The 21,323-nt window shown below is 43.2% G+C and overlaps 1 protein-coding gene across 2 annotated transcripts in view; it reads left to right on the top strand.

Moving 5' to 3' along the window:
- The window catches only part of LOC126213420 (protein LZIC-like), an 80,855-nt gene that overhangs the window by 34,263 nt on the left and 25,269 nt on the right, over positions 1-21,323 (top strand). For both annotated transcript variants that reach the window (XM_049941160.1, XM_049941161.1), the window contains exons 4-5: positions 8,821-8,955; positions 11,878-12,028. In XM_049941160.1, coding sequence (XP_049797117.1) covers positions 8,821-8,955; positions 11,878-12,028 — 286 coding nt within the window. The remainder of the gene's footprint in view (positions 1-8,820; positions 8,956-11,877; positions 12,029-21,323) is intronic.

Below are 21,323 nucleotides of genomic sequence, written 5' to 3'. Positions count from 1 at the left end.
ACTCAGGCACGCGGGGCTCTGTCTGAGCGGACCTTTAGTTCCCTAGCTGCTCGTGGGACCGCAATGGACCCTTCGACCTCTACATTTCCCCCTACCAGTGGCTTGGGTGGGCCACTGGTAGGAAAACACACCCAATCGAAAAAGCGACTTCGTGCTGCGAGTCCTCCAGCGCCTGGTGTTACTAGAGATTTATCAGACTGTCGTAACAGAGCACATGCTGATATCCAGAATGTGTTTTTGATTGTCAAACGGAAGGAAGGTAGCTTTGAGAGAGTTTCACCCTTTTACATCCACAAGGGTCTTGAGGGAATTGCAGGAACACTGAAATCTGTGAAGCGTCTGCGCAATGGGACTTTGTTAGTTGAAACTTCTAGTTCCCGTCCAGTCACTTCTCTTAGGAAAGCAACCTGTCTCGGAGAGTACGCTATCGAGACTGAGCTCCACTCCACTTTGAACTATAGTAAGGGTGTTGTGACATGTAGGGACCTGGTGGATGTCCCCAAGGACGAGTTGAAATCTGAGTGGGCTGAAGAAGGTATTGTCGATGTGCAGCATATTATGAAACGAGTCGATGGTGACCTAGTCCAATCCGACTCGTTTATTCTCACATTCAATTGCCCGAGACTCCCGGAGCATGTTAAAGCGGGTTTCTTACGTTTGCCAGTACGGCCATATTTCCCCAACCCAATGCGCTGTTTTAAATGTCAGCGCTTTGGGCATACTACGTTGGGGTGCAATGGGATAGCCACTTGTGGTAAATGTGGTCAGCCTGCCCATGAAGGAGCCGATTGTTCATCGCCTGTGAAGTGCGTGAATTGCTCTGGGGGTCACCCTGTCTGGAGCCGGGTCTGCCCCATCTACCTCGACGAACGTAAGATCCAGGAGATCAAAACATCTAAGCGCATCCCCTATGGGGAGGCCAAGAAGCTCTTTAAGGCCATGCACCCTCCTGTGTTTACGACATCTTTCGCTTCCGCTCTGAAAAAACCGGTACAAATGGCCACTGTTGCTACGCAAACGGAGGTTGCTAGTGTTAGCACTAATACCTGCGTTTGCCAGTGCACTTGTGCTGCTGCGGTTGTTTTGCAACCTGCGGCTCTCCCCGCAACGTCGGACAAGGCCGTGGTTGCTGACATTGGGGTACTTCCTGCCTCTTCCCATATGGCGCCTTCTGCCCAGGCGAGTACAGCTCCACCTACTGACAAGGCTCTGCATTCTAAGCCCCCCAAGACAAAGACGCCGAAGGTGAAGGTTTTGCCACCTGAGGAGACCGGTCAGGGTCGGTCCGATGACAAGGCCATCGTACTGTCTGACATCTCCCGTGGGTCGTCATCGGAGCTGATGGACATTGATGTCGACCGGGGGCGATCTTCTCGCCCCAGGAATAAATCTCTGGCCAGTACGGGCTCTCCTCCAAAACACAGAGGCAGGGTGAAAGTTCAGCCACCCTGATCACTGGCTCCCATATTACAGTGGAACCTGAATGGGTTCAGCACGCATGTGGCCGAATTACAACTCCTTGTACGAGAGTGCCCTTTGTGCTTATGTCTCCAAGAGACACATTTTCGGGCCACTGATGCTCCTTCTTTACGGGGCTATACCGTATATCGGAAAGATGATCTGACGGGGCAAAGGGCGAAAGGTGGTGTTGCGGTTTTTGTCCGTGACATGCACCCCTCATCTGAGCTCCCTCTCGTTACAGACTTGCAAGCAGTTGCAGTTGACCTTCTTGTGGGTCGGAGGCTCACAGTCTGTTCCCTTTATTTACCACCTCAGGTTGCGATAGACTCTGAGGCTCTCACAGACCTTATTAGCCAACTCCCCCGCCCATTTCTTCTTCTGGGGGACTTCAATGCTCATAATGTCTTATGGGGCTCTTCGACTACTTGCCCCAGGGGTCGCCTTCTGGAAAACCTCATGATGTCTGAAGGACTGTGCATCCTGAACTCTGGTGCTCCCACTCATTTCTGTACTGCTTCTGGGTCGTCATCAGCTATTGACCTTTCCTTTTGCTCTCCAGCACTCGCCGATTCTGCTCTGTGGGAGGTTGCTGCAGACCTCCATTCTAGTGACCACTTCCCCCTTTGGATTCGCCTCCTGGATGAGGCTGTGGTATTACCAGTGCCGCCCAGGTGGCACCTCTGCAGAGCTGACTGGACACTTTTCAGCCAACTGGCTGTTTTGGAACACCGTGCCAGCGTCCACGAATGGGTAGACCATGTTACAGCCGTGATCTCCCATGCTGCTGAATTGTCAATCCCACGGTCATCCGGTCATCCCCAGAGGCGTCCTGTCCCTTGGTGGACCACTGAGTGCCGCTCAGCCATCTGAGCCCGCCGTGCAGCTCTGCGCCGCTTCAAGTGCCGTCCCTCCGCTGACAATCTTGCGGCCTTTCGGGTGGCAAGGGCCAAGGCGCGGCGAGTGATTAAAGAGAGCAAACGACGGTCATGGCAATCGTTCCTGAACTCCATCTCCCGCTCCACTAGTTCTACAAAAGTATGGGAAGCCATCAGGAGGATTTCCGGGAAACGCAGCCAACTACCTGTCACGGCATTGCTGCATCAGGGAAGTCTTCTCACGGCGCCGAGAGACATTGCCCAGACACTGGCCATGCATTTTGCGGCATCTACCGCCACTATTAACTGTGATCCAGATTTCTGCCGCTACCGCACTGCCATCGAGAGGGCTCACTTGGACTTCCGGTCTCCAAATTCTGAGCCCTACAACTGCCGCTTCACAATGTGGGAACTGGATTCGGTGCTGTCTGTGGCTCATGATACTGCGCCTGGTCATGATCAAATCCGGTACAGCATGCTGCAGCACTTGTTACTGCCTGCCAAGGAAGTTCTCCTGAATTGTTTTAATATGATATGGTTATCCGGCACGTACCCTGACTCGTGGCGGGAGGCGATTTTGATTCCCCTCCTCAAACCGGGGAAGGACCGAACGCATCCCAGTAGTTATCGGAGTATTGCTTTGACGAGCTGTGTCGGGAAGACGTTAGAACGCATGGTCAACCGTCGCCTGGTTTGGCTGCTTGAGACCAGGCAGCTCCTTAGCCCCTCGCAGTGTGGCTTTCGGAGATGTCGTTCAACTATCGACAACTTGACCCTGCTTGAGGCGGCCATCCAGCAGGCCTTCCTACGTAACCAGCATTGTCTCGGTGTCTTCTTTGACATTCACAAGGCGTATGACACTACTTGGCGCCGCCATATCCTCAATCAACTCCATGAGTGGGGTTTTCGTGGCCGTCTCCCGATCTTCATTCGGTCCTTTCTTTCCCACCGCCTCTTTCGATATAAGGTTGGTAATGTGCTCTCTGATTTGTATGTGCAGGAGAATGGTGTTCCTCAGGGAAGCGTTTTAAGTGTCACCCTCTTTGCCGTCGCCATTAACAGTATCACGTCCACTATCCGGAGTCCTGCCCAATGCTCCTTGTTTGTGGACGATTTTGCTGTTTTCTGTTCTTCCTCCAGTCTTGTCACTGCTAGTCGACAGTTGCAGCTTACGATACAGCGATTAGAGGCATGGACTGCGAAGACGGGTTTTACCTTTTCTGCAGACAAATGTGTGTGTGTGTTCATTTTAATCATTCTCGACGTCTTTTTACCTCCCCTGAATTGCGTCTTAGGGACACCATTCTTCCTTTTAACGACACTGTGCGGTTCCTGGGCCTCACTTTTGATTCCAAGTTGTCGTGGTTGCCTCACCTTAAAGACCTCAAGGTGCGGGCCCTGAAGGCACTGAATATTTTGAAGTGCCTGAGCCATCGGTCCTGGGGAGCAGATCGGGCGCTTCTGCTGCAGTTTTATAGGGCTTTCGTCCGATCGCGTCTTGACTATGGTTGCACCGTGTATGGGTCCGCAAGGCTTTCGTATCTGAAGATCCTTGACGCAGTACACCATGAGGGTATCAGGCTGGCCACTGGTGCCTTCCGTACTAGTCCCATCCCCAGCCTGTGTGCTGAGGCAGGGCAACCGCCGCTCGCCATCCGTAGGAAACTCCTCATGGTGCGACGGGTGTGTCAATTCCTTGCCTGTCCTAACTCCCCTGCGTACCCTACCGTTGCCCGCCCGCCTATGGAACGTCTCTTTTCCTGTCGTCCCAGGGCAACGAGACCATTTGGGATTCGTGCCAAGCTTTTGCTTGAGTCCCTTGGTGTGGAGCGTGTGGCCCCCCAACGACAAGGTTTTACTCGCCTGCCTCCCTGGTTGCTCCAGAGGCCCAGCGTCCTTTTAGACTTGTCGGACTACCGGAGGAGCTGCACTCCTGCGTTTGTTTTTACCTCCTTATTTTATGATATTTTAAACCAGCATCCCGACCATGTACCAGTATTTACGGATGGCTCTAAACAGGGGGACTCTGTTGGTTGTGCTGTTGTTTTCCCTGATCGAGTCGTCAAGTTACGGCTTCCTGCGGCGTTTACCATTTTTGATGCCGAATTGTTTGCGATCTTGCGGGCATTGGAGCAGATGAGATGTGTTCCCAGTCGTAAGTTCCTCATCTGTTCTGACTCCCTGAGTGCCCTTCAGACCATGCAACACTTGTACCCAGCGGATACGGTCGTCCAGAACATCCATGATGCCCTACTCCACCTGCAACGGCAGGGGAAGGAGGTTTCCTTCTGCTGGGTGCCGGGGCACGTGGGTATTAGGGGCAACGAACTGGCGGATGTGGCTGCCAAAGATGCGTGTTCCCTCCCTCACGTTGTTGCATGTGCCGTCCCCCTCCATGCTGTTACCTCCCTCCTGCGTTTTCGCGTTCTGCGTCAGTGGGAAGAGGAGTGGCTGGCAGTCGGTGAAAATAAGCTGCGTCTGATCAAGGCCACCACGCGGCCCTGGCGTACGTCCTACCAGTCATGCAGGTGGGATGAGGTTCTCCTCACTCGCCTCCGCGTCGGGCACAGTCCCTTCACGCATGATTTTTTACTCCGGCGGGAGGACCCCCCAATCTGCAGTGCTTGTGGCGTCCAGATTACTGTCCGCCACATTTTACTTGACTGTCTTTTATTCTCTGACCAGAGGGCGGTGGTTTCTTTGCCACCGGATTTGCCCTCTATTTTACAAGATGACGCGACTACTGTATTTAAGGTCTTACGGTTTTGTGTCCTGTCCAATTTGTTGCCTCGGATTTTAGGGAGAGGGTTTTAATGTACTACTGGGTGACTGGCTCACCCAGGTTTTAGGTCAGAGGTCAGCCAGTCACGATCACCTCCTTCTTTCCCTTCGGTTTCTGTTCTCTTTTCCTTGTTTCCCTTCCTTTTTCGTGTGTTCCTTCTCCTCTTGTTTTGCCTCTGTATGTGAGGATGTAAACCTGCGTCAGGTCTGTCTCTTTTAGCCGTACTCCTTGTTCGCTGTCCGTCTTAGTCCCTTCACTGCATGTGTTCCTGTTTTTATGCGTTTGGGCGCTGATGACCCCGCTGTTTAGCGCCCGTAAACCTCAAACACACACACCTCTGTCTATATGTTATATAAAAGTCTCAGTTCTATAACTCATAAACTCCTTTCAGAATTCTTCAGATGGAACTGAGGGTAGACCGTCACCATCAAACTGCCTATTTTCTAACTCCTGTACCTCGATCAATTTACCTCTTAAAAATGGGTAAAACTCCATTATTACATGTATTAAATATAGTGCTGTCTTTCTAACATTGTATCTTAATTATAAAGATTCATTAATGTGTAACATGTTTTTAAACTTTTTGGTCCAAAAATCAGTTTTTACTTAATAACTAAAAAAAAAGTAAGAGGCAACTCTACGAGAACCTCTACAGAATGTTTTTATTATAAACTGACCATAAAGCCAGAAGTATAACTTTTTGTAATTAATATTATTCACTTTTGTAATTTTGTAAAAAGTGGATTTTTGAGGAAAGTAAGTAGCAGATCGTGTTGAGATTCGATACAGGGTACAGCAAAATGTATTTACATGATCTGGCAAAGTCCTGTATCATTATTTAAACATTTAATTTGACTTTAAACAGTGGAATTTAACAATATTATGAAAAGGAAAGTTGCCTCATCATATAGGGAGATGCTGAGGCACAGATAGGCAGAACAAAAAGACTTACAATATAAGCTTTCAGCCAACAAGGCCTTTGTCGAAAACAGATATTTCTCTCTCTCTCTCTCTCTCTCTCTCTCTCTCTCACACACACACACACACACACACACACACACACGCACGCATGCACGACTGCAGCCTCTGGAAGCTGTGGCCTTGGCCTCTGTGCCTATCTGTTACTCAGCATCTCCACTACGTGATGAGAAGCAAATTTCCTTTTCATAATATTGTTAACCCTTAACTACTGTCGACCGTCTCTCAGACCGCTACTAATTTATGTGTCGAGATATTTCTCACACCCCTGCAAAGCCAAATGGACTCTTCCATGTACCTTCCTATTGGCTGTCAAGCTACGCGTGCCAGCATTCTTGCATTGTTGCTGCTCTTTGTTTCGTAATTATTAGCCTTGAGAGGCCTCACAGACATACCATGGTGTTTGCGTGCCGCGTTTTTATTGCATGCTACTCTTTCTCCATGGCGGGGAAAGCTGGGCCTTCTGTGCAACGTGTGTTATGTGAGACAGATGTCTTCACTTGCAAGATGAGCCTCAGACACCGAAAGAAGAATTCGAAAATCGAAAAACGTGCACTAGGTATCCATGTCAACAGCGTGGTGTTCCAATTTGTTTGGAGTGTTCGAGGAAGGTCTTTGTGAAGTGTTTGCAGGTGGAAATTGACTAAAGTGTGATTCAGTGGCACATGAGAGCAAGTATTTAGTTTTTGCTTGTAATTTTAGAAGTAAAATGGTGGCATAGTTTCTCCATTTATAGACTTATGGACTGAAATATTCGCTCTACATTGCAAAGTGAGTTGTAAACTGGAAGCTGACTTCGCACACAATTTATCGTAAGTCATGTCAGATTTTTCCACCTAGTTATATTGCCAATTTGTAATATAATGCCTCTGATGAAAATCTATGTGTGAGTAGAGAGCTAACTATTTGCTGTTATTTTCGTAACTCATAAAATAAAAATATACTCCAGATTTCGCTTTGTTTTAATTGTCGAAGTGTTTAAAATACCGCAGTGTTTAAAAAAACTCAAATTTCTACAAAAGCCACCTCTAAGAAGTGTAATGAATGACTGGAAGTCAAGAAACTATATATATATTCAGCAAATTTCTGGTTTGATATATAAAATAGAAAAATGCGGTCTGTGAGACCCCTCCATAGTAATTGCGTTCCTGTGAATGACCATAGTAGTTAAGGGTTAATTTCACTTTAGGTTGTTGTGTGACTCTGTCTGCTCTGCACAGGTATGCGTTAAGCTGTGATGCCATGAATGTGGCAAGGTGATGAGGAAAACCTTTCCATCACTCGCTGCTGTAGACATACAGACAGTTTTTGCTGCCCCTCAGTCCTTCCTGGAATCCCTTGTGCCACACCTTGACCCTTGCAGTGGACATCCAGTGTATACTTACGCCATTATTCACTGAATTTCCATTCTCAGCTTTCCTTCCACTGTCAGGAAACACATTACAGCCATTTTCTCTTCTCTCAAGGGCTCCATTTCACCATTTTCAACACAACATAGTGCAGTGGACAGCCCCAGCACGCTTGCTGTGTTGTCATGTGGGCGTGTGCCTGTGTTCCTCTAGCAGTGACTTTGGGACCTCAATGCACTAACATGGACCGCACCTTCTTCAGCCGGCAATGGAATGGCAAGCCTTTCAGCAGCTTTCATTTTACCACTTTCAGCCACATTTCCTTTTGATTGCACCTTATGCAATCCATTAACCTTTTATTACTTTTATTGATGTGCACTTTATTATCTTCTTGCAAGACACTTTCTATTCCCTTCAACTAACTCTTCAGAGTTGTTAACCATCTCCGACAGAATAACAGTATTGTCAGAAAATGACAAAGTTTTTATTTCCTCTCTCTGAAAATTAATTTCTATTCCAAAATTCTCCTCGGCTTGCCTGCACAGCTCGATCAGTGTACAGATTAAATAACATTGGAGTAGGCTACAGCCCTCTCTCACTTCCTTCTCAACTACAGCTTCCCTTTCATGTCCTTTGACTATGTTAACGACAATATGGTTTGTGTAAAAGTTCTAAATAACCTCTCGCTCCCTTTATTTTATCCCTGTTACTTTCAAAGTTTCGAAGAATGTATTCTAGTCCACTTTGTCAAAAGATTTCTTTAAATCCACAAATGCTGTAAATGTAGGTTTGCCTTTCTTCAACCTGTCTTCTAAGGTAAGTCGCAGGGTCAATGCTGCCTCAGAGTTTTCTCATTTTCCGAGTTACATCGGCCTTTACACTGAGCACGGTGGACCGGTCACTGACCGTGCACTTGCATTCGGGACAGTTTCAGACCACTGGTTGCCATCTGACCATCCAGGTTTATGTTCCTGTGGTTTCAGTAAAGAATTTGAAACAATGCTGGGATGGTCCACTTCTACAGGACGTGGCAAATTTCTTTCCCCATCCTTCCTGTGTCCGAGCTTATTCTGCTCACTATTGACAGGACTTTCAACTGTAGTCTCTCTTTTCTCCATCCGTTGCAGGTTACTTTCCTCAGTACGAGGCTGGGTGACAGGCATTTCTGGAATGTTAACATATTTTACCTTTTTATTTATTTATTTTAATTTAATTTTATTTTTTATTTTATGTTTATTTTTTATTTTATGTTTATTTTTTATTTTATTTTGTTTATTTTTTATTTTATTTTGTTTATTATTTATAGCTGATGTTCACATGTTTCTATTTGACTGAAGTGCCATAGCAGCACTAATTTTCAGAACTTTTGCCGCAGGCGACCCAGGCGGCCATCAGCTCGGCTTTCCGCACCCCCGAGGTAATCCGGATGTTCGCACGGCGCGAGCCCGCACAGCTGCGGCAGCGACTCCGAGAGATTGAGTCGCGTGTGCCTGAGGCCACCGGTGAGAAGGTGAGTGGGGAGGGTGTACTGGACTCTACAGATGTCAGATTCTCTGGTGTGTGACTGTTTTGTGGCTCTCCCTTTTTAGTTTCTTGCTCTACTTCTCTTGAAATTAACTTTTTCAGCATTTATCAGCATCTGGAACTATTCTTTTGTAAGCAGGTTTGAAGTATTTTTCTCATAAATATGCAGGTTCAGCAATCTGCTCTACGAGGGTTGGAACTTTAACAGTGGCAACTATTTATTTACAGCTCATACAAAATAAGTACGTGTTTCAAAGCTTTACTGACCTTCAAAGTAGTCACCAGCTTTGTGTATAACCTGTTGCCAGCGCTACGGAAGCCGTAGGATACTCTTAGCACTGCCAGTTGTGTTGACAAATTGAGTGGCACCGCCTATTGCGTAATGAATTTGTAGCAGTTCTGAAGCGAATGCTGTGAAGTGTTTCCTTCCGTTTAGAAATAGAGTTGAACTCATGAGGGCTTGAGTCAGGGGAGTGCAGCAGGTCGTATAGAACTTTGCAGCCCCATCAGTCAAACAGATCAGTAACAGCTTGCACAGTACGTGTTTGAGCACTGTCCTGCAAAATGATGGTCAGCTCCTGCGGAAAGTGTCTTCACTTCTGTCTCTCTGCTGTTCATTTTTGGAACAAAACCTACGACCCGCTTAGAGACAGAAGTATAGACGTTTTCTGCAGGATGAACAGCATAGAGAAAGAAGTGATGACACTTTCTGCAGGACCTTACCATCACTTTGCAGGACAATGCTCAAGCACGTACAGTGCAAGCTGTTACTGATTTGTTTGACTGATGGTGCTGCTAAGTGCTATACCACCTACCGCACTCCACTAACTTAAGTCCTCTTGAGTTCAACTCCATTTATAAACTGAAGGAAACACTTCACGGCATTCGCTTCAGAACTGCTACAAATTCGTGGGGCAACAGACTGCGTCGCTCGAACTGTCAAGCTGAGTATCCTACGACTTCCACATAGCTGGCAACATGTTATACACAATGTTGGTGACTACTTTGAAGGTCAGTAAAACTTTGAAACACATATCTATTTTGTACGAGCTGTAAATATACAGTTGCCACTGTTAAAGTTCCAACCTTCGTATTTTCTTGAAAAAAGTACCAAACTCTTATATAGAGGTCGTCATATCTATCATTTTACACCAAGGCCCTTTGATTATTGAAATAATGAAAACTGTATTTGTCATTAAAACTCGAATTCAATAGAACAAAAAACCAGTCCAAGTTGGACCGAGACCCATTTTCAAATCGACATAACAAAGTCGAAAATGGCATTACTGAAGATTTCAAAAAATGGGTCTCGGCCAGAAACTGGTCGTCGTATGAAAAATAAAATATTTGCAACTTGCACTGGTTTTTCATTGTACTGATTAACAGAAGTTGCTGGCACAAGTTACGCATGGTGGAATTACCTTGCAGGTTAATCAGTTACGTCTGCACATGCACAGGGGCACTTTCAACTGAAACGACAAATGGTCTCAAAAACAGATGTAAGATTGACAGTGTCCTTCAGAACCTTTGTAAAACTATCCTTGTAGTTCTTGCGAAGTCGCAATGAATTCCCTAAACCACGCAGTTTCTTTCATGCCAGTGAGCTTCAAAAACTGGACTGTCTTTGTCAGAATGTGGCCCTTCTACAATGCAGTTTTCTTTTTTAATACAGCCCCATCAAATTGGAAAGAAGTTACCTTGCAGTGTCTCACTGTGGGCAGTGTACAGTCAAGTCCGCTTAAAATGTGAAATCTCCAATCCGTTCTGGATATTCAAATTCAACAAGAGGAAATTTTAAATCAAAAAATCACTTCAAGTATGCTGCTCGATTTAACCGATGTACTTTGTAGTAACATATGAAGCCTCCTTGCTCTTTGTTTATTTCCACTGAGAACAGCTGCAACTGAAAGTGGAATAATGGGTGCAACTTCAGAAATTTTACTATTCACACCTCCAATTTTTTCTTGTGTTCCAATGTTGCAGATTTAGCACAAAGAACAATGAATCCCATCTGTTGATCATTATAATTTTTACCTGTTTCATCGTCATCTAAATTTCTTCTGCATGATACTGTAATGTCATTACACAGCAAATAAGCAGTACCCGATGCTTATGGGAATTGAGAGTTCTCATCCCTCTCTTCCACCATTCCCATCAGTTTTAAAGGATTGTGACAATAGATCGCTAGACTGCCTCTTTTTGTCCAAACAGCCACTGGACCTGCGAACGTCTTTATGCTACTAACAAGTAGTGAAAGATAAACAGTGATGACACCACGATTCTGCCGAACTCGGAGAATTGTGCCAAACAAAAAATGCCGCACTGCAGTAGTAAATTAAATGTGGCACTGTTTCAGATCTTCTGAGGAGGACCGAGCAAAGTAGAGCGACAGGCTGGGCCTCTGCACGCGTGCGGCACACACATACTGCACGTTTGAAGTTTGGCGCAGCATGACTGGCCCTGCTCTAAGTCATTTCATACATTACGGAGTTCAGATAACTTATGAATGCTGCGGACAGTTCTTTAAGTAGTTATTTGTGCCTGTTGCAAAAAGAAGAATAAGTTTCTTTTTGAATCAGCAAGGCTGCACTTTACTTTGTTAGAAGCTTACAACTGTTAGATTGTAGAAGCATAATGCTTGCTGCTTCAAGCTTAGTTTGGCAACAGCAATTTGATTTTATAAGTGAGCACATCCTCGTCATTGCTTTAGGTTGCTAATCACGAAAATCCACGCATTAGGTATTTCATTAACAATTTTAGAGTGTGGGTGATGAAAAGAATATCAGAGAAAAACTTAATACGGAATATCACATTAAGTGCTGTATATCATAACTTTGTTTCTCGTATACAAAGTTTTATAGGGAATATATTAGTGTCATTATATCTCGCACGTTCGGCGTTGTTGCAGCGCGAGATCCTGTCGGCACTGCGGCAGCTGGGGGAGCGGCTGTCGGCACAGGAGCTGCAGTTCTTGGCAGAGGCGGGAGCGCAGGGACCGCCGCCCCCGGCCGCCCGCCACCAGTTCGACCTGCTGCCGCAGGACGGCTCCGATGGCAGCGGTAAGCTGGGCCTGCCTTCGGCATTCGGTTTCCCCGACATCTGTGTGTGTTTGTACAGTGGAAGTGAAGTAGTGCCCCAAAGAACAGTGGGGCGGGGGGAGGGGGACATTTACGGTATAATGAATTATCTGGTCCTTTTTGTAAACCGAGGATCAACTGCAACCGCTCAGTCTATTCCTAGTCAATTGCTTCTGGAGCTAGGCCCTTCGTTCGTCTTAATCTAAATTTTTGTGCAGTAAAAGTTGATCCTGTTGTAACACAACAAACACTTTCAGGTAATAGATAAAACTCATAGAAATAACCTGTCTCCTCCCTTATTGAATGTATTATTTGTGTTTCCTGTATTAGCTTTCTTCATGTGATTCAGTTTTTCATACATGGTATGTCTTTTAGAAATTATTCCAGCATTACTAACATACGAGGTGTGATATAAAAGTAAAGGGAATTTTGTTTTTATAAAGCACCTTCATTTATTTATCAACATCAACTTTGTCCCCCTTGAAAGTAATCCGCCTAAGATATAATACACTTGTGCCAGTGCTTTTTCCTGTTTTGGAAGCACTTCTGTTTTTTATCTCGTCAATGATGTCAAAATGATCTCCTCTCACAGAACTTTTCAGCCTCAAAAATAGAAAGAAGTCGCAGGGGGCCATGCCCGGAAAATATGATGGCTGAGGCAATGTAACACTTTTATTTTTGTGCCAAAAACTCGTGAACGAGCATAGAGATATGAATGGGAGAATTATTGTGATGCAATTTCCATGAGCGGATTTATCACAATTCTGGTCATTTCTTCGGATTGCTTCATGCAAATGACACACAACTTCAAATTAGTATTCCTTACTGACTGTATGGCCATAAGGCAGGAACTCGTAATGCATTATCCCATTGTCATTGAAGAAAACAGTGAGAAGAACCTTGACATGTGATGAAACTTTTCAAATTTTTGTTTCGGTTTGGCTCTTCGAGTACTTTTCATTGGGCCAGTTGTGCCTCAGTTACGACTTCCTACCCATATATCTATGTTCGTCACCTGTTATGACCTTCTTTAGAAGTCTGGAGTGTTGCCAACTTCATTCAGCAATTCTTGAGTCAAGTCTGCAAGATGTCATTTTTGTTTGATATTGCGCAGTTTTGGTAAAAACTTTGCTGCTACACTTTTTGTGCCCAAAACATCCAACAAAATTGCTTGGCATGATCTGAAGGGTACGCCAATGTCTTGAGCAACTTCCGTGATGGTGGCTTGGTGATTTTCAAGAACAGCTTTCTTTATTTCTTCCGCACTGTCATCTGTAGTTGATGTTCAAGGGTGTTGATGGTGGTCAATGTCTTCTCAACCCTCTGTGAAATGTTTATACTACTTGTAAATTCTTATATTAATTGTAGTGGATTTACCTCTTTTTTTTTTTTTTATAGTAAAAATTCGCAAACCACTCCGAAACACAAGTAACCTCTTCAACTGTCAACAATAAACTAAATATTCAAAACAGCTGACAATGCACACGCACATCAGGAACATGTGTACCAAGGTAAAAAAATTGAAGACCAGATGTATAAAACCCACAAAATTAAAAAATTCCCATTACTTTTTTCTCACTCCTTGTCTATTGGAAGTCAGAACCAGCTCTTTTCCTAGTGACGTAATAGGCTTTGTATAGCTGCTTGGGGGTTCTATGAACTAATCTTGCTTAAGCCTGATACGAGAACATTTTCTTGAAAAGCATTAATGTAAAATGTAGAATTACATCAATACAGTAATTTGTTTCCTCCAAAACGTGTTTTAATTAATATTAATTAAAACCTTGTACTTTTGATAGACTTTGCCTGGGAAAAGTCCAAGTTCAGATTTTCAATCTGTAAAAATCATACTCTGTTTAGTTTTGATTTTTGACATCTTGTAAGTAATTTTTGATTTTTTATATTTTTATTATTTTGATAGAAACTGAACATCCCGAGTAATCTTGTGCAACTTAAGAAGAGACCTTCAAAAAAATATAACTCCACTTACATCCAATTCAGCACAGATATTTAAGTGTTTGGCCATTATAGAGCATGTGGTACTAAATTTGTAGCTCGACTGACATTTTTGGTTGAAATGGTTGCAACTTGATATTATCTTTACTGTGTGCAGCTTTGAATATTAGACAAAATGTGTGCGTTCAGACCCTGTCCTATAGTGTTGTTTAGGCAATGCTTTCAGAAAAGGATTACTGTAGTGATCCTGAGTTTGACATTGAATTTAGCAGCTTAGAAAGTAAAGATGATGATGATGATATGTTACTTCATTAGAGACGTGATGACAATTTGTTAGTTGAGCAACAAGTGCTCACCAGTGGTAAGAGAGAAATACATTGACTAGGCTCCAGCTAGCTCCTCCAGGATTTATGTTCCCAGGAATCCATTGTGAAATACATGGCTAGACTTCATAGCTACACAGAAACTAAAAAATGAATTCAAGTTTCAGTATATTTCACTCAAAGTACAATTCACGAGTGTATTTGGGATTTTATTATTGGTGGTTTTCAAAATTTTGTAATTAATTATTTTCAGGTTTAAAATCCGTCCTTGTGTCTGTATGTAATATCACTCATTACAGGATGTTTAGCTTGGATAAAAGAGTTATTTTTTTAGCATAATTTGGAAAAAAAAGAAAAAGTCGTTAAGGTGCTAAAGCTGTTCTATCCCCTTGTCAACCTGATTCAGCCGTTATAGTATAAACCAGCAGCCTATGAGGGACACTGAATTCTGTTTGATCCACTGAGCCGTATAAAAAATTTTGAGCAAATTTGCTGCCACTGTATTTTGGTACAGAGTCTTCTGGCCATTCTTAGGTGTATACTGGTGACAGTGCACTGAGCTTTCCTATTTAACTCTGATAGCGCATGCATGGTGTGCCCAGTCGTTCCTGCATGTGCATTGCTTGAGCATGTGCGCTACTGCTACAAGTCTGTGTGCTGCTGTCAGCATTCTCCGTATTGAAAGCTCACCCGAATGATGTCCGACTGATCATCTTCATGCAGTATACAACTGGAAATAGCTATAGTAACTAGTAAGTGACAAAGCCTCAGACAATAATATTACCACTGACTCATCGATAATGGAGTTTCAGAAGGTCGATATAGAGGCCAGTTTTTGTCGCATTATATTTAATCGTTGTTGTTGTCTTCACCCAGAAGACTAGATTGATGCAACTCTTCATGCTACCCTATCCTGTGCAAGCCTCCTCATCTCTGAATAACTATTGCAGTCCACATCCTTCTGAATGTGTGTACTGTGTTCATCTCTTGGTGTCCTTGTATGATTTTTACCCTTGACAGTCCCCTTCATCACTAAATTGGTGATCCCTTGATGTGCCAGACTGTCTCTCATCAACTGAGCCTGTCTTCTAGTTAGGTAGTGCCACAAGTTTCTGTTCTCCCTAATTCTGTTCAGTACCTCTTCATTAGTTACATGATCCACCCATTTAATCTTCAGCATTATTCTGTAGCACCACATTTCAAAAGCTTCTAATCTCTTCTTGTCTAAACTGTTTACTCTCCATGTTTCACTTCCGTACATGGCTACACTCAAGACAAATACTTTCAAAAAACACTTGCCAACACTTAAGTCTATATTTGATGTTAAAAATTTCATCTTCTTCTAACACTTCGGTTCCCATTGTCAGTCTACATTTCTCTCTACTTCGGCCAGCATCAGTTATTTTACTACTCAAATTGCAAAACTCATCTACTAATGTAAATGTTTTGTTTCCAGTCTAACTGCCTCAGTGTCACCTGATTTAATTAGGCTACATTTAATTATCCTTGTTTTGCTTTTTTATGTTCATTTTATATCCACCTTTCAAGACACTGTGCATTCTGCTCAACTGCTCTTCCAAGTACTTTGCTGTCCCTGCGAACCTCAAAGCTTTTGTTTCTTCTCTGTGAACTTTAATTTGTACTTCAAATTCTTCTTTGGTTCTGTTATTGCTTGCTCAACATTGCTTGAATAACATTGGGGTTAGGCAGCAACTCTGCCTCACTCCCTCCTCAATCACTGCTTCTCTTTCATGCCCTCGACTCTTATAACTGTCGTCTGATTTCTGTACATGCTGTAAACAGCCTTTTGCTCCCTGTGTTTTACCCCTGCCACCTTGACAATTTCAATGAGAGTATTCTAGTCATCATTGTCAGAAAGCTTTCTGTAAGTTTTTTTTTTTTTTTTTTTTTTTTTTTTTTTTTTTTTCCCCCAATCAGTCTACTGACTGGTTTGATGCGGCCCGCCACGAATTCCTTTCCTGTGCTAACCTCTTCATCTCAGAGTAGCACTTGCAACCTACGTCCTCAATTATTTGCTTCACGTATTCCAATCTCTGTCTTCCTCTACAGTTTTTGCCCTCTACAGCTCCCTCTAGTACCATGGAAGTCATTCCCTCCTGTCTTAGCAGATGTCCTATCATCCTGTCCCTTCTCCTTATCAGTGTTTTCCACATATTCCTTTCCTCCCCGATTCTGCGTAGAACCTCCTCATTCCTTACCTTATCAGTCCACCTAATTTTCAACATTCGTCTATAGCACCACATCTCAAATGCTTCGATTTTCTTCTGTTCCGGTTTTCCCACAGTCCATGTTTCACTACCATACAATGCTGTACTCCAAATGTACATCCTCAGAAATTTCTTCCTCAAATTAAGGCCGGTATTTGATATTAGTAGACTTCTCTTGGCCAGAAATGTCTTTTTTGCCATAGCGAGTCTGCTTTTGATGTCCTCCTTGCTCCGTCCGTCATTGGTTATTTTACTGCCTAGGTAGCAGAATTCCTTAACTTCATTGACTTCGTGACCATCAATCCTGATGTTAAGTTTCTCGCTGTTCTCATTTCTACTACTTCCCATTACCTTTGTCTTTCTCCGATTTACTCTCAAACCATACTGTGTACTCATTAGACTGTTCATTCCATTCAGCAGATCATTTAATTCTTCTTCACTTTCACTCAGGATAGCAATGGCATCAGCGAATCGTATCATTTATATCCTTTCATCTGGTATTTTAATTCCACTCCTGAACCTTTCTTTTATTTCCATCATTGCTTCCTCGATGTACAGATTAGAGTAGGGGCGAAAGGCTACAGCCTTGTCTTACACCATTCTTAATACGAGCACTTCGTCCTTGATCGTCCACTCTTATTATTCCCTCTTGGTTGTTGTACATATTGTATATGACCCGTCTCTCCCTATAGCTTACCCCCACTTTTTTCAGAATCTCGAACAGCTTGCACCATTTTATATTGTCGAACGCTTTTTCCAGGTCGACAAATCCTATGAAAGTGCCCTGATTTTTCTTTAGCCTTGCTTCCATTATTAGCCGTCACATCAGAATTGCCTCTCTCGCCCCTTTACTTTTCCTAAAGCCAAACTGATCGTCACCTAGCGCATTCTCAATTTTCTTTTCCATTCTTCTGTATATTATTCTTGTAAGCAGCTTCGATGCATGAGCTGTTAAGCTGATTGTGCGATAATTCTCGCACTTGTCAGCTCTTGCCGTCTTCGGAATTGTGTGGATGATGCTTTTCCGAAAGTCAGATGGTATATCGCCAGACTCATATATTCTACACACCAACTGTAAGTATACAAATGCTATAAACATTGGTTTGCTTCCCATAACCTGTCGTCTAAGATAAGTCATAGGGCCAGTATGGCCTCATGTGCACCAGTTTTTCTCTGGAATCTAAACTGATCTTCCCTGAGATTGGATTCTACTAATTTTTTCCATTTTTCTGTGGAGAATTCATGTTTGTACTTTGCAACCACAACTTGTTAAACTGACAGTTTGGTAATATTCACATCTGCGAGCACCTGCTTTCTTTGGAACTGGAATTATCACATTCTTCTTGAATTCTGATGATATTTTGCTTTTCACGTCTATCTTGCACACCAGATGGATCAGCTTCATCGTGGCTCTCTCTCCCAAGGCTGTCAGTAGGTCTGACGGAACGTAGTCTGTTCCCGAGGCCTTGTTTCAACTCGAGTCTTTCAGTGTTCTGTCAAATTCTTTTCGCAGTATATCATTTCCCACTTCATCTACATCATCTTCCCTTGCTACAAAATTGCCTTCAAGTTCATCTCCCTTGCATAGACCCTTTATATATTCCTTCCACTTTACAACGTTCCCTTCTTTGTGTAGTACTGGTTTTTTGTCTGAGCTCGTGATACTCATATAGCTCCTCTTTTCTACAAAAATCTCTTTAATTTTCCTGTAGGCAGTATGCATTTTTCTGCTAGTAAAATGTGCTTCTAGATCCTTACATTTGTCCTCTAGCCATTCCTGCTTGGCGATTTTGTACTTCCTACCAGTCTCATTTGTTAGATGTTTGTGTTCCCTTTTGCCTGCTTCATTTGCTCCAGTTTTACATGTTCTCCTTTAATCAATTAAATTTGACATCTTCTGTGGTATGCAAGAATATCTACTACCTCTTGTATTTTTACCTATTTGATCCTCTGTTGCTTTCACTATTTCATCTCTTAAAACTGCCCATTCATCTTCTACTGTATTCCTTTCTGCTGTTCTAGTCAAGTGTTGACAAATACTTCTCCTCTGAAACTCTCAACAACCTCTCGTTCTTTCAGTTTATTTAGGTCCCATCTCCTTAATTATATATCTTTTTGTAATTTCTTCAGTTTTAACCTACAGTTCGTAACCAATAAACTGTGGACATTGTTCGCATCTGCCCCTGGAAATGTTTCACGATTTAAAACCTGGTTCCTAAATATCTGTCCTACCATTATATAATCACTCTGAAACCTTTCGGAACCTCCAGAGGTTTCTTCCACATATACAACTGTCTTTCACCATTCTTAAACAAAGTGTTGGCTACGATTAAATTATGCTCTGTGTAAAATTCTACCCGGTGGCTTTCTCTTTCATTCCTTTCCCCGAGTCCATGTTTACGTATTTTTTCTTTCTCTTCCTTTTCCTGCTGTTGAATAATTTCTTTTATCTCATCGTACGTTTCTTCAATCTCTTCATCATCTGTAGAGCTAGTTTTTGTATAAACTTTTACTACTGTGATGGGTGTGGCCTTCAAGTCTGTCTTGACTACAAACCCCCATTCATCGAATGACCAGCAAAACTAGTGGCCTGGGATAGCAGATTTGCTGTCTCGGAGGAGGCCAGTTTGGCGCTGGTGTTCAAAGGTGCCCTCCTCAACAGTGCATATTGTTAGACCTATATAAGATTTACCATACACGCACAGAATTTTATAAATGCTTGCCTGACGCAACTCTTAAGTCATCTTTTACTGATTGCAGAAGTGCCAAGATTTTTGATGGAGGATGAAAGATCACTGTAACCTCAAGTTTTCAAAGTGCGCTGCCTGTTTGTGCATAAACATTTACAGTGTGTGTCATCTCGAAGGCCTCTTCCTCGTTCTGCTATTTATATGTCTGTAGCGCTCTTTGTATCTGGTCTGACAAATATCCATTTTACAATTTTGCAGGAAAACAGTTTGAAGATTCCAGGTTGTCGACATCTGAGACGGTACAGGCTCGGTGACTCAGTCGTCAAGAGACCCACTGTTTCAGCCAGGTGGTGACAACTATTTACCTGTAAAGGAATGTCTGAGGGAGTGGGCTTTCGAAATACCAGATTCCCAAGTGTACCGTCACTCTTACGTCGGACTAAGACTTCGACAAATGCCAAACAATCTTTTTCTTGATGTTTGTATGAAATTTTATGTTTTGACGTACAGAGTTTACCCACCCCATAACCGTGGTCACTACTGCACGCTCGTGCAGTGTCACTCACATCAGAGATGAGCTGGTTCGAATTGTGGTAGTGGTGGATCATTTTCACTGCCAGTCTTTGGCTGGCAAGGGAAGAAGAGATGGTGGAATAAAGTTCCTGATCACCAGTCCTTGCACCAACATCTAGGGTTAAATTCGAAACCTGTCAGTGTTTCATGAAATAGAGGTATATGGCACTTGTGGGGCAGTAAGGAATAATCAAATGATCATTAGTTAGTTATGTCATTACGAAAAGACTCTTAAATTGTCTGTGTGTGCTTTCCACCTACCTCCGTCATCTACAAGAGCACGGAAACTGTTTTTGTGGTTAGCCAGAGAACTATGGAGGACATACCGACCGTAATTCCCAGTCAGCAAGTCTACAATACTCTTTGTGCTCGCTCCAAAAAGATGTTCGTCTTCACTATTTACTCAGCGGGATCAGCAATGATGACTACTGTACATAAAAGTTTTGAGTTTTAACCAATTCATATACTCAGTGAAAGGTCATATGCACCAAATGTAAGTATTAGTATTGTAACTAATATCCCTATCAGTGACAGCACCATTAACAGTTCAGAGGTGACCTCTACGAGAAGTTCCAAGTAAAATGGCCCATCACCCCTGTAATCACCAAAAGTTAATTTCTTGCCTTAAAAGTGGAAAATAATCTCCCCACTTGCCATACGAGTTGGTCAGCAGTATGGGTGGTGCACAAACAGTTTCCCCTAAGTGTTACACGAACTGCACAGTCCTCAAGAGTTCACTCCGTACGTTTACCAAAAACACATTAAAGTCTGTCCAGCTCTGATGTCATCCGAGGCACAATACGTGACGCTGGCATTCGGGTGATGTGGACAGTTTGATGTCTCGGAGTGAAGTGCCTCCTTTTACTACCCCTCTAGACGTTTTCATATTGGGGCACATCTAACCTACGCACAGGTCTTTGGTTTGCCTTCCCCACAACATTTTCTCTGTGTTCTTTCCAATTTAAATTGTTCGTAATTGTAATTCCCAGGTATTTAGTTGAATTTGTGGTCTTTGGATTAAACTGATTAATCATGTAACCAAAATTTAACAGATTCCTTTTAGCACTCGTGTATGTAAATGGATCCTTTCTCATGTACATGGGTACTCTGCAAATCACTCTTAGTGCCTGGCAGAAGGTTCATAAAACCACTTTCACAATAATTTTCTATTATTCCACACTCCAACAGCATGCGGAAAAAGCAAACACCTATGTCTTTCCCTGTGAGCTTTGATTTCCTTTGTTTTATTATGATTATCTTATCTCCCGATGAAGGTCAGAATCAACAAAATATTTTTGCATCCAGAGGCGAAAGTTGTTGATTGAAATTTTGTGAGAATATTGTGCTGCAGCGAAAAATGACTTTGCCTTAATGCTGTGCATCCGAAATACTATATCATGTCCGTGACACACTCCCCCCCCCCTCCCCCCCCTCCCCCCCCCTATTTTGCGATCATACAAAACATGCTGCTCTTCTTTGATCTTTCTTGATGTTCTCTGTTAATCTT

The sequence above is a fragment of the Schistocerca nitens genome, chromosome 11 (assembly GCF_023898315.1).
Source record: "Schistocerca nitens isolate TAMUIC-IGC-003100 chromosome 11, iqSchNite1.1, whole genome shotgun sequence".
NCBI classification, from domain to species: domain Eukaryota; kingdom Metazoa; phylum Arthropoda; class Insecta; order Orthoptera; family Acrididae; genus Schistocerca; species Schistocerca nitens.
This window is presented reverse-complemented; position numbering and strand designations above follow the sequence as displayed.